General features: G+C 41.9%; 1 protein-coding gene and 1 long non-coding RNA gene across 2 annotated transcripts; one reads left to right on the plus strand and one right to left on the minus strand.

The window, feature by feature from the left end:
• The first annotated feature begins 1,390 nt into the window (after nucleotides 1–1,390).
• Nucleotides 1,391–8,623, plus strand: lgalslb (lectin, galactoside-binding-like b). Its single transcript, XM_048269276.1, is given in 6 exon segments — nucleotides 1,391–1,701; nucleotides 2,266–2,349; nucleotides 2,450–2,538; nucleotides 3,407–3,524; nucleotides 3,526–3,600; nucleotides 4,568–8,623. Coding segments are annotated over 6 exon segments (543 nt in total). The 5' UTR covers nucleotides 1,391–1,668; the 3' UTR covers nucleotides 4,712–8,623.
• Nucleotides 8,624–9,022: 399 nt separating this feature from the next.
• LOC125311342 lies at nucleotides 9,023–10,897 on the minus strand. The gene is made up of 3 exons (XR_007196466.1): nucleotides 10,751–10,897; nucleotides 10,359–10,597; nucleotides 9,023–9,964 (listed from the first exon to the last, which is right to left on the minus strand). It is a non-coding gene; the product is annotated as an uncharacterized LOC125311342 (long non-coding RNA).
• Between the last annotated feature and the right edge of the window lie 3,352 nt (nucleotides 10,898–14,249).

Genomic DNA, 14,249 nt, shown 5'->3' on the forward strand with positions numbered 1-14,249 from the left:
GTCTTATCAAATACAAATATATGGATCTAAGCGTTCTATTTTTGGGACAGTCTAAGCAAATTCTAAAAGCAAACCTAAATTATATTGTGACAAAACAGTGTTGTGGAGACGTTCTGAAAACGAGATGATTTCATAACACGTTGCCAGAGTCTGTGTTTCAACCCTGACATACATTTTCCCCAGAGTTTTCCTGAACAAGACTGCCCCCTAGAGTAGTGCCGCTTTTACTGCCATACTACCACTCAACGTGAGGCCCATGAAGCAGCAATATACCTCTTATTCAGAAGTCTAGTTGTTGTTTTGTTTATTTCATTTTAATTTTAAAACAGTTAGGCTCATGCATTAATAAATAAAACACACTAAAAGAAAGAGGTGGAAAGAAACAGTGAGACCATGTAAAGAGAGAGAGAGATGTTTAGTTGTTAAAGCTGCTTGGCTATGGTGGAGCCACAGGTTAGCTTTTAAAAACGGCCTGCTCTGTGTTCATGAATATTTGAGGAGGACAGGCAGGTGTTTTTACCTCTAGTTCTGCAGAGTCAGTCACATCTTAGACTGAGCAGAGACCTCCCTCTGCCTCACAGACCGCTTATAATTAAGACCTTAATTGTATTTAAAGGTCCACTTACTAACTCGTTTAAAAGTCTTGCTTATTTGTTACAGATCCTTTTCGTTCAGTGAGATATTAACACATGTTTACAACAATGGTTGTACTACAATTGTTATAAACAATTTCTTAGTAGCCTATGCTATAGTTATGATAAACGATCCTAAGTTTTTTTTTAATCCAACAAAAAGTATAAGGGAATAGCATAGGCTACTAGCTACAACACAATGTTGGTGGTTCAACTGTGATAGAATTCTTCAGGCGGATCCATTTACAGTCGTGGTTGAACTCCAAATTGACACATGGGGGCGGTCTGGGGCAAGCATGGAGTTTGGACTGTGCCTAGAACGCTACAAAATTGTTGGGTACTGAATGTGCGGGCAGTTTCCGGGCTGTTTTACAATATTGTTAGTAAAGAGGAAAAATTCATGACGTAGCCTACTTTGTAAAAAAAAAAAATGAGCAAAACTTGGGCTAGGCTGAGTCAGGCTACACTATATTTCGCTCTTAAACAATCATCATTATTATCTTCTTGTATATCCTCAGGGAAAATGTTTGCTCTTTAGCTGAGCCAAAGTAGGCCTTTCCTATGCCATTATTTGTGGACCTCCACAAAGACCATGCCATAGCACCATGCCCTTAGATGACAAGTATTTCATACTATGTGAGTTTATAAAAATACACATTCTCACATTTACTTCTAGATTCGTTATAGATTCGTACTATTCCACTGAGAAACTATCGGCTTTGAACAAAATAACTCCTCCTCTAACAGCAGTAGCCTAATTAGGTGAAGGGGCGAAGAAAACCCTGCAGATTAGGTTTTCAGTAGAGACTGGATGGATTAACCCCGTCTGTATGTAGCTGTAAACCACGTCAGCAGATTTATACCCACCCCAAAAGGAGCGGCTCTTGTGTAGTCTTGTGTAGAATGCCACTTGCTGCCATACTGTAGTTCTCTGTTGAACGTGGACACCTTGCGATAGCCTGACCGCGCGACGCCGACAGATTCCTAGGCTGGACTGCCTTTCTGTTGATAAGCATCCGATGGTATTCAGTACAAGATGGCGGTGTCTGGCATGGAAAAGGACGGAATAGTGAGTATCAAAAAAGTACCGTTACTGCAGTAATTCACGATAAGATGTGTACTTTTGATGTTCAACTTATTGTGTTGTCTAGATTGCCTCTGCGGTCTGTTTTAAGGTTGAAGATGTTTGTCTTGCAATATATCCCAATTACAGGAAACCATCATCCATGTATTACGTGGGAATGGCTGTGATTCTTACTGCCTTTAGAATTATGAAGGGGGATTTGGGTTTGATTTTTAATTTGCGTCAAGCATGTAGCCCAGCGAGCGCAGATCAATAATGTGCTATTTGCATCCGATCACTATTTCAGGTTGTGTTTCACGCGATGCCCGGCTGTGGGTAGTAGACTCGTGCACTCTTAAGTCCCTTCTGAACACGGCAGATGTTATGACAGACTTAAGGTGTGCACATTTTAATGTCACACAAAGCCATGGTGGTCCTTTTTCGAAAATAGAATCCACATATCACAATATTATCTAGAGTAGCCTACTGACCTATAGCAACTATTCCCCCTCAATCATTCATTAACAGCGTTTAAATCCGCACCTTCTTTTTTATATTTTGAAAATGAAGAATGCCGAAGATGATCATCTTGATGATTCGTTCGGAAACCCCGGGTTGATTTCTCCAGACAAGGAGGATATCTCACGCCTTCTGGTAGAGCAGATTTATTTTTTAAAATCATCTTTATTTCCCACAGCAGCTTGGTTTAAGATAAGGCCCTATCATGTTCTCTAACATGCTGTCTGTGTCCTAGACGGTTCCTTTCAATGGCCGTATCAAAGGTGGGATGAGACCGGGCAAGAAGATCATAGTGATGGGCATCGTAGATCCCGAACCTGACAGGTGAGTTCTGATTTATTCCACAAACCGGTTTGTGTCACCATTTGTGATGACAGTAAGTAGTCTAGTAGTCCACGCCCAATCGTACTTACGGTTCTCTTGTTTGTTTCAGTATTGTAAATCTACTCGTGGATATACGGTTTACAGCACAGCTGATAATGACAAGAGCTTCTTAGGTACATTGGTAGATTGCTCACACCTTCTTGCCAAGAAGTATTATTGGCATCGCAGCATGGGCTGGTCGTTAGACCATGAGCTAAGATGAGCAGGGAGCGTGGGTGTTTAAAAAATGGCTTTTCCGTGCACTGGGCGTATGCGGACCATTTTAGAGCCTACCTAATCTGATGGTAATCACTGCAGCCTACTCCACTAGTGTATCATTGCCATATGGTTATGCGCCCACATGAACCATAGGATTATTTTATCCTAAGTAATCTTTATGTAATCTTAATGTTTGCATCCTATTATAAATATTTGGCTCTGAGTATAATTTATCCTCATCATCCGGTTGACTGTAGCCTAAACATTGGCCATTTCAAACTGAATTCTCAACAGACCGGACTAGGGGACTTTCATCTTTGCATACATAAAATTCCATAGCGCTTACAGCACATCCTCACACTTATTTGTCCAGTGTCCACATTTGTACGGACGTGTTTGTGTAAATACAATCTGTCATCAAATATTAATTTGTCTGGCAAAATCCTAGTCCATACAAACCACTCCCTAACTGCAACTCCCTTTTGTGCTTCACCCTCCCTGGGCTTGTAACCTGTGATTTCTCCCAGTCACAGTTATGCTGTTACTTTGTTTGAGTGGTGAGCATATTGATTGGACAGTGTTGTGTTTGTCTGTCTGTCTCCTGTCCTAGCTTTGACGTGAGCCTGACCTGTGGCCCTGTGGGTGATAAGGGTGACCAGGACCCAAAGACGGACGTGGCCCTCAAGCTGAGTGCCCGATTTGCTGACCGCCAGTTCCTCCGTAACGCTTCGTGTTTCTGGGAAGTGGAGTGAGGAAGAGGTGTCCATCCCCTACTTTCCCTTCATCCAAGACCAGCCCTTCAGGGTAGGCCCCCAGCCTTCATGTCTCCCATACAACGGGCTTCACAAACATGCACACACATTCATGGATATTTGCACTGTTTTGCTTGTACACACACACACACACACATACTCACACACTCACACACTCATACACACACAACCACCCTCTCTTTATTCTGATCAACCACAACACCCTTTAAAAGCATATGTAGAGGTTGCCTCAGGATGTCATTTACAGTTCTCTATACATTCAATTGGAATGATCCAAAACTCACTGTTAAAATAGTTACTAGCACTTGTTAATGAGAGAATGCATTGATTGCATGCTGCAGGACATGGGTGTCCTTTCTTTTTTTTGTGGGGGGAAGGGACGTGCATCCTCACAATACTGCATTGCACTGAATGGAAACCCCTGCTGTTACACCTTACCACTAGAAAGGTACCAAATGAACCCGGTCCTAGCAGCAGTCCCCCGGGTCCAGCTTACTCATTTACATCACAAGTCAATCTTAAAAATGGATCCAGGCAGGTCTTTTCAGTCTGCAAGTCTTTTCAGTCGACTGCATCAGTTGAAGGTTTGTCCCCATTGCATGCTGTTTGGCTTTATGGGTTGTGACTTATTTTAGAAGCCACTGGCTGCTGCTAGCTGCTCACTGATAAAAGAAGCTCAAAGATAACGAGGGGACCATTGTTAGCGAGGGAGGCACACAGGATTGAGGAAAACAGGTCACTCCAGTTCTAGATGAGTCAGTGGCTGTTCCCGAATGAGCACTGAAGATAAGCAGCCATACTAAATTAAAGAGAGATCTCCATCAGTTTTTGAAAGGAAGCTCATAAGTTGCTCAGTGATACTCTCAGACGTTATTATTAGGCTAGTTTACTGTATTTATTTTTCTCTGTGTGTTTGTTTTCTACCTCATCTCCATGGTCTTTATATTCCTCCTTTTCTTCTTCCCTCTGTAATTACTCTCTCTCTCTGTCGTCTCCAGATTGAGATCCACTGCGAGCACCAGCGGTTCCGGATATTTGTGGACGGCCACCAGCTCTTTGACTTTTATCACAAAGTGAAGTCCTTGCTATCCATCGACATGATCAGGATAGACGGCAGTCTACAGATCACCAAGCTGGGCTGAGGCCAGCCCTGCGGGTATGCACGCAGGCTGTGTCGGATAACCTCTGTCAGGTGACTGTGCCTCACCTGTTCCCCCACCTGATCTACACCCTGCACTGCTACAGGAGTTCGGGGTTCTTCCCTGCTCGATCTTGAGCTCACCAAGGCATCACCCTCCTCCACCCATGGCTTGTCTCATCTCTTGCTCTCCAGTTCTCTCTCTTTCTCTCTAGGGGCCCTTGGAGGGGCCCCATATGTCGGTGAATGGTTGCAATGCTCAGCTTAGTGTGTTGTTCTTGGAGCAACGCTTTACAGTTCTGCTCTCCATTTCTTCTGTTCTGATTTTTTGTTTGTTTGTTTGTTTGTTTTTGTCAGGGATGTCACAATAATACAGTATGCACTCTAGTTCAGCAGAGAAAAGCTATAGGATGGTCTGCTGCGTACTTGCTGCTTCAAGACTTAAGTGCAAAATTTTGAGTATTAGTGTCAGTCTCACAATGGGAAAGAAGTTCTAGTTAAAGCACTCAGGAAATAACTTTAGGTGTATTTATTCATTATAAAAGGCATATTTTGTAATCAGTTGAAGATTTATCGTACATAGCTATAAATTCAGTATCGTCAGCATTCTTGTTTATCAGCTTAGCACACAATATTAACATATATCTTCCAGTCAAATTGGGTACAGTGCTTTTCAACAGTATTTGTATTTCAAACCCAGTGAACAAAATACAAGGATATATTGCGGTCTCTCTCAATGTAGCAGCATTTTGACAGATGATCTTGATGTTACTGATGTTTCTTTCACACAGCTCTACTCCCAGGTTTCTGTTCATTGCAACCATTCATTAATGAGATTCAAATCATGCACTGACATACTGTAGAATGTAATAGACACAGGCGTGTTGAAGCCCTTAAAAGAAGTGATGATTAGAGAGGCTCAGAGCTGAATCCACTTCTGTTTTGCCAAATTTCCAAGCATATCGCAAGGTTTTTTGACTCAAAATTATACAAAATTCTCAATTACATGGCTGTACTACCCTCTTCAAATGGATTGGGATTTGATTCAGGCTTTAACTAGATTTATGTAGTAGTTTTACAGTGATTAAAAAAAAAAAGAGAAAATAAATATACACACAGCCATTGACCTATTTTACAGAAACTGTAGGGACCTCCTCTCAAAGTTTACAGTAGTGTTAGATTTCTGTGATTGTTGTGATGATGAAAAACAGGGCTGATTTAGTTTTTTCTTGAATGTACAGCACAGTACTTATGGTTCTCTTCATAGTATGAATATAAGGTGAGCATAAAACCGTTTATGAAATAGGCCTGTCGTCTCTTTGTTTCTTCGCTAAATGTAAAGATTTAACAGCTTATTTTATTTAATGTTGCAAGGCTTTGCTGCCATTTTTGGGCAATTCTTATCAAGTTTGCCATGGTTGTGCTTCCTTTGCACTGCATTTTTTCCCCACATGCTAGACATGACATTACTCTTTTTTGGTTTCTCTCCTTCTTCAGTCATCAAGGAAGTCCCCTCCGGGAGCTCTCCCGCTTTGAGGCTGTCGGCGTCCATGTCGGCTACCTTATCTTAACAACTTTCCTTACATAGTCTGATCTTGATTGTTTAATTTGCTGATTACCATTGCATTGTAGCTCGGGGGGGGGTAGCACCGCTAGTTATCTCATAAAGATTGTTACTGCTTGTGTTATGCGTCTCTACAGACGTCCGAGAGAGAGACAGTGTTCATAAGACCCATGGTACCTGAGTAATCGTCTCCATTTGTGTGGGGCTGAAACATGACACGCAGCCCTCATGCTAGCTCTGCACTCAACAGTATTTTCTGCTCCCTGCACTGCCACAGCACGTCTGTATCAAGTTTAAAATACCTCCTGAGAGCAGTATAAGGCTTGTGATAAAGCCATGTTACTGAGTTTGTATTGTTGTTCGTGTGGTGTGTACCCCTGTGTGGCTTGGCTGAGAGGTCCGCTGTTCTTCATGGAACTTCATGGAACTTCTCCTGAGCTTGTTTCTGACCTGGCGGCGTGCAGCTTGGGTGGAAGCACTGAGTTCATTGTGAGTCAGTCTCTCCGTCTGTCATGGGCCATAGCCGGACCCACAGTCCGTATGCCTGCTCTGAGGCTTGGCTTCCCTCTGCAGTGGTCGCTGGATGAGAGAGGGATGTCCTGGAGAGAGAATATGGTACAGAGATGCTATTGTGCTCTGCTGAAGTTGTCCATTGTCCAGCTCACTGCTCCCATTGTCAGACGCTGCTTTGGTCCTGCTTCGCTCCTCCCACAGGCCGACTCTGCAGTTGAATTTGTTTACTAATGAAGTGTTTTGAGTCATAGATGAGCCATCAGAATTTTTTCCAGATGGGGGCTTTTGCTGGTTTCCATGGTTTCGTAGCAGATGTTTGATCACAAAGAGCACCACCCAGCAGTCTGCATGTGCAGACTCTCTTTACAGCGTACTTAAAGTGTTATGAAGTCAGTTTGATTCCTAAACCTATGCTCTGAATTTCTTTTTACATTCACTAGAGTAATAAAAGCAATAAAAATGCACATCTCTCGGTAATACTCTTATTTACTGGAATAGATTATCTGACAGTCTTCCCAAGTTGGAGCAACTGGCACGGTCCATTTGCATAGGGAGTCATTGTTCCTTTTGGACAGCGACCCAGAAGCGAGTAGTGAAAATACAGTGCAAGAGGAAATCACATGCCCAGACTTGGCAGTGTGGTTCTGAAATACTATTTTCCCTGCTTGTTCTAGATATAATCTTGGCTATGTTACATTGGTGCTTTCATTGTTCTGTGAATAAGCTGAGCAGAGACGCCACTTCGGACCCATTTTGAACATGAATCGGTGCGCTCTCTACTTCACCCCACCCTTCCCCACTTCACCCACCCACCCAGTACAGTGCTGCTCACAGAAGAGTACAATGCACACTTGGGAGATGTTTGGCAGATCAAAGGAAAGGAAGGGAAGCCCAGGATTAAAGTCTTTTTCACAACTGGGTCAGACATGTTACTGTCAAGTTAAATGGATATAATTGGAGTTTTGAATATTTTTGTTTTAATGTCATTTGAGCGTAAAGAAATCCAGAAGCTCATGTTGGGTGAATGAAGGATGTAATGCTGCCATTATCAGAGTTATCTGTTATGATTCCAATCTTTATTTTTTTTTTCTATCTGATGCTCATAGTTGTTACCAGTGTATGCTCAATACAATTTGATCAGTGCAATGTTATTTACTTAATTATGAAATGAAGGAAGTATTGCTTCACATGGATGTCTTGGATGTTGTCCTTGGATTCTAACCAGCTTTGCTCACTGGGAGAAAGCTAAAAATAAAGCTTGTATTTACCCTCAAAACAAATTTCCCGTAGCTTCTCCATTTTCAAAATGTTGTCATAGACCAGTTTGAGCTGAATGTCTTTGCTCATGATTGTAACTAATTGTTACTATGCCTTTTGGACTTTGGATGTAAATATTTTGAACAGGGTGAACTAAGGTCTGTTTTTAATATTTTGAAACAACAGCATAAGTGAAGTGCTATAAGGGGTTGATTGATTGTGTAGGCGGTGTATCCAAGTACCGGTCTGTCCTCATGTACCTGCCATGCTGAAGTAGTTAGCTTATTTTCAGTAGTATCTCTTAGCATGTCTTTTTTACTTTCCATTGCTCTGTAGTACAGAAGTAAACAGCTGAAGTCTGGCCCTTATTTTGTACATCAGCATATTAAAAGCAATGTATTAATGCGGTAGCCTAATGCCTAGAGCTAGTTTGTGCTGTTGTGTAAATGTAATGTGTGGTTGTCCGATCATGTTTCATTTGAAAGCATTAAAGTAGAAAGGGCTGCAAAGTGAAAATGGATTCCCCAGCATTTTCATACCTCCATTACCATTCCGAAATGTGACTGTTGAAAAGGCATACAGGATGAGAGTTGATTTGAATACTTGATTCTAACCAAATTTCTGTTTCACCAATTGACTTACGAATTCAAAGCACTTTTAAACCACACAGAGGCTTAGTACACAGAAGACAGAGCTGATGAATCATGTGTGATTTGAAAACATATTTTATAAATCTAGTGCAGAGACACAACGCAGCCAATGTAAATGACACAATAAAATGTTTCAACACTATGGGCTATTTGTAACTTGACTCCCTTCTTTCCATTCAGTGGAATAGTGCAAAAATACTTGATATCTGGAGGATTAAATGGTTTAATATACTTTCCTGAAAAGGTAGATATTGCAACACACAGCTTATACCATTTTCCAGAATTCAAACTATTCATTTTATGTACAGCACAGGCGAGAGTGGTATAGTTCAGTTGGTATTTTACAGATTATTTCACCAATTGTAACACTGCAAATGTTGTGTACTCTGATTTGATTTGCAGACTAATAAACAAATAATCAAGAAGTTCTACTTAATGCCTTTCACTTTCAGAATTATTAGTCCACCCTGGGACCAAAGCACCATCTATGGTGTGTCTATATCTAGTAGGACACATGTTCAGTGTCCATTGTTGATAATCTTCATTTATGAATGTTCCATTAATACGACACTTTATCATACCATACCAGGCCGACATGTTAAGTTGTCTCCGGCCGGAAATTAGCAGGAAGCAAGAAAGCATGTTATGTTTTTAGAGGGGTCCTGCAAAACGAGATCTTCTGGATGTTTAAACATTGTCTGTAGCTCCCTCTATGTCTCACTGATGAGTAATGCAAACATAGCTGAGGCCACTAAATCAGATGTTCAGATGAGTTCAGACAGCAATGGATTAAACTAGCTAATGTTGGCCTGGATTTTACTGACAAATGTTTTTCATATTACAAGATTAAATGGAAAATGTATCTATTGCCCAAGTAAGCATTAGATCTTCATCAACTTAATTTAATTCAAAGTTCAATTGTATTTTATACGATTTCGTTTCTGTTCCTTGCTGGATTTTTCTGACAGTTTATTTATGTTACAGTTACTCCACATGCTTGGGTTCAAAATGCATTTCTCCTAATATTTAGTGTATTTCTAAAAGTATGGTGTTCCACAAGGTTTCTCTTTACTGTATCATAATAGTGAGGTCCTCAGTTGTAGTCTGATACATGTTTTGAAGTAGCAAATGCTTTTCTCACATTACCCATGATGAACATTTTTGCATGTTCATGACAAATACACCCTTGTGTACACTCCATACACCCCTGTCAGCAGTAGCATCAAACGTCTACTTTCTGGAGCTTGTGGCATCTGCAATGATCTTCAATGAACTGTGAAAGAAATGTAAAAGCTATATGAACCTGCAGTAGAGTGTGAGACTACAGAACAAGACCCTTATTATACCAATGCCATGCCAATATTAGCAGTAGGACTGTGCAGGAATAAAGAGATAGGGAGATAGGAGATAGGCCTAATAAATAATAAATTCCCTCATCTGAAATGACTGGCTTGTTCATGTAATGGGGATTAAAAACATTTCCTTTATTTTTGTGCAAGCTAGTTCCCAACAATCAAGCAAGTCTTTGACATGCTCTGAAACCATGTGTGGATTTTTATACACACATTAAAATCGCATGCATCTTCAAAGACATGAACTGATGTCCTTTAACATTAACAATCTAATTAAAAAGCTTCACTTTGGTAAAATGCTGGTAGAAGTCCAACCTTTGCAGCCTTATTTGCATCTGCTTTGCAGTGCAGTGCCTCACTACAAGAAAGGGAGCTTTGTCAGGATGTCAAAGGGAGAGGGGAAAGCTGTGTGAAAATGAATGGTTGGAATTTTCTTCTTAGTTATCATGTTCCCTCAGCTGATCTCCTCAGTAGGTCAACTACTGCTTTGGAACAGTTTTATCCCCTCCTCCAAGACCATTCTCACTCAGACACATATAGTTGACAATATCGGCCTGTAAAACAATAAAATAGTCTATATAATTCCATTTGAATTAATATCAGATCATAATATAGCTAAAATAGTAGGCCGTTATAATGTCAATAAGATTACATGTAGATCCCTATCCTACATTTTTATTTTTCTATGAAGAAACCAGAGAAGTTACCTATATTTCAGAATCAGATGGCAATGAACAGGCATATAACATTCCTATTTTTTATTGACCGGACTCATTTCCGAATGTTGTGGAGTCCCACTGCTAAATGTTGCTACAAAAGTAACAGGTGCCATACCGAGAAAGACTTTGTAACGCTTTAAGAACACTCCCATTTTGTAAACAAGACTCATTTCCGGATATGACGTTTTTGAGACGGCCCCCTTTCCACTCTTTCAGTTGACAAGAAACCTTGCATGCTGGGAAAGGAATACTTGAGAGAGGTTGAGGTTGGAAAGGATCGTTGGAAGCGTCAGCTGGGCTATTTTAGCCTTCTTTGCAAAGGACAGTTGCCAAGGATTAGCGGAATTGCACTTGCCTGATTTTCTGCCATCGGTAAGAGGGATGCCGCTGGCTTTTGGGCCATGGACCACATCACTGGGTTAATAACGTTACAGGTAATTTTTTGCCAGCGAATTGCTAGCTAACGTCAGTGTTTCAACAACACAGATAGCATTAAAGGTCTTCCCTGGCAACAGCTCACCTAGAGGTGTGAAATAAATATTCCAGGTGTTATGTTGACTTGTATGGACAGTTTTGATCCTATTTAAAGATATGAAAGCTATCGGTGTTGGGCAAGGAAGATCATATTTGTCACATTGCTCTAGCCGGGTCAGTAATGCCCCAGGTTACGGAAGCCACTGTTTTTCAAGTCGGCGCTAGAATAGCATCAGAGTTTTGTTAGGGCACCTGAAGTCCAGCGCTTCGCTTATTCTTGCAAGTAACTCAGGCTAGGCAGAGAGTTGTTCACTTTCATGTTTGTTTAGGTGTTCATCTAAACTCATGTGACAGACCGATTATTCAGATATTCTGTGCCTATAAATAGTCGAAGGGTGGCCTTTCTTATCGTGTTACAAACAGAAGCCATCGGACGTGATCCTACCTAGCCTTATAATAATCTTCTTGATCATAATCTTAAGGTGCTTATCGTGGCTAATCATAACTTTGCCATATCTTGCAGCCTAAATATTTGTGAATTTGCGAATGTTGGAAACGAGTGGACTGACAAACCAGTTGCTTTTGAAGAAGATTCAGAAGAAGTGCAGATTTGTTCACAAAATGATGGATACAGCAGACATACAGCTGCCACTGTACCCCATTGCACATTTGTATATCATGTCAATGTGGGTATACCGGTAGCTAGAGAAAAACAGCAGCCTAGTTATTGTCTTTTTATATTTGTAAGTGTCAAAATCTTACTTGGAAATATGTCCATAATACCTGATGGGCAAGCTGGACCGTTTATAAACACCATCCCTCCACATGGCCCCGCAGTAGCACAGACCCAATGCAATGATATTTCTGCAGCCATCGTACAAAAACAGTCTCCGTTACTGATACTGATACTCCCTGGGTAGAGGTCAGATTACAACCGTCTCCTCTGCATGCTATTTATCGGTAGGACTTTATTGTGGCCATCTGATTACTCTTTGCCAGACAGTTTTTCAGAAGGTGGTATTTCACAATGATCTCGCTGTTGACTGTTTCAGTCTTAGTCTACCGCATAGTGGTAGCCCCAGCGTGTGTTTATTACAGTAACTTAGTTAGGGCTCTCAGAAGTGTGTGTGTGTGTGTGTGTGTGTGTGTGTGTGTGTGTGAGGTTTGACTCTGAACACAATGGTACCAGGATAGGATGCCCGGCTCAGTTTCACAGGTCCAAACACTGTCACGTCACAGGGTCTGCGGCTGGCCTCTCTTTCCATGACAGGGAGCTGGAAACGCCTTGACAATATATGCGTGCGTTCCACTGTTTTTCACCATAGCTGGACATCAACGGCTAGAATGTCTTTATGATTGCTTTGTTGCTATTTCACAGTTCCTCACAGTTCCCCTAAGGTCAGCAGTTATTGAATCGCTTGGAGGGGAAGCCTCAGTTGTAACATTTCAGCACTGTTGTTTTTTTTTTCATCACACACTTCCCTGTAGCTGAGTGCAGATAAAAAATAAAAAAAAACGTGGGAGGAAGAGTGATCGGTGGGAGAAATAAAAGCCAAAGAAGATGAGGAGAGAGAAACCAGAGCAGCGAGGCTGTTACTGAGGGGTGAAAAAGAGAGGAATCAGTGAGATGGATGGAGGGGAGGTGACATTGTGGGAGTAAGAGAGTAAGTTCAGAGAAACAGAGATGAAATGAAAGAGGAGGACTGATTCCCCCATGCACCATGGGAAGGGAGATGTTGTGAAAGTGTGTGGGCAACACTGCATGAATACGTGCATGATTGTTGTCGTTTTTTTTTCTCCCATGGCATGCTCACACTGAGAACAGTAGAGTCCAATGTAGAGAGTGCCCAAAAAGGGTTGAAGTGCTGGGTAGGCTTACTATTGATTACCCGTGACCTCATTCGGCTGGTAGCTTGTCCCCATTCTGCCCGAGAGGCTCCCCAGCTTAAGAGCCACCCCTCTTCCTCCTGACCACCTGAGCGAGTTCTTATCTCTCTATGATCTCTCCTCTCCTTAATGGAACGCCTGTCCTCCTCGTGCCCTTGAGCCGCTACCTACCACTCTTACCCAGCCATGTGCAAAGCCTTCTTGGCATAGTACACTCGACTGTTCTTTCGTTCAACTTGGAGGCATAATCGGCCACGTGCAGTTTATTTATAGTACAAAGTGCCAAAATGGTGCGTTAAAATTGAATTTAGTGCACACCAATCTGTCTAGATACTCAAGGAATTGTGCCCAGGATTGTAAAAATGAAAGTGCAGCCCACACGTCTTGGTTGCTCTGCTTTATTTAATCTACACTCTGTGATTACATATCTCTGCACCTTTGCTAGTGAAGCGCGTAGGACTAACTGAAAATAGGCTGAAATGTCCTTGGCTTTTATATCATGGCTAGGCCAGGCCTCATCAACAAATGCTTATCCATGGCGTCTATATGGATTCCCCAAATTCATTTCAGTTTAGTTATCTCATAAATTCAACACATTGGTTTGTGCAAATGTGTACAGACATGCTAAATAACTACAGTAGGGAAATGTTGCCATTGCACTTGCGGAAAGGTTTGGCCTGTGTCCCTCCCAGTGGACTTGGTCTTGGTTGCTGTTGAGCGTGTTATGGCCAGCACTCCGAGGATGCACTGAGGGAATGTTGTGGTTCTGATCCTGTCACTGTGGCTTTTCTGAAGGGGTGTGTGTGTGTGAGGGGGATGGATGACCTTCTGGTTGTCCTCTGGCTCAGTGGCTTAGCCCAGCTGGAGAGAGGGGAAGGGGAAAGGGTTGGGTTGGGCCACGGTAGGATGGTGATGTGTTTACTGGCCTGGGTGTGGGGAGTGCAGCTGGATAGGTCAATGGATTTGAGCCATTGGTTAGAGACATATTCAGGCTCATACAGACACACACACATGTAGGATGTGTTGCCTAGTGCTTTTGCATAGTTATTGAGTGCCTTTGCCACAGGTTTGGGGCGTATGTTTTTCCCAACTCGCATCCCCTATGACCCTTGTGACAAACTGGACT

Source organism: Alosa alosa, chromosome 18 (assembly GCF_017589495.1).
Source record: "Alosa alosa isolate M-15738 ecotype Scorff River chromosome 18, AALO_Geno_1.1, whole genome shotgun sequence".
Lineage (NCBI taxonomy): Eukaryota > Metazoa > Chordata > Actinopteri > Clupeiformes > Clupeidae > Alosa > Alosa alosa.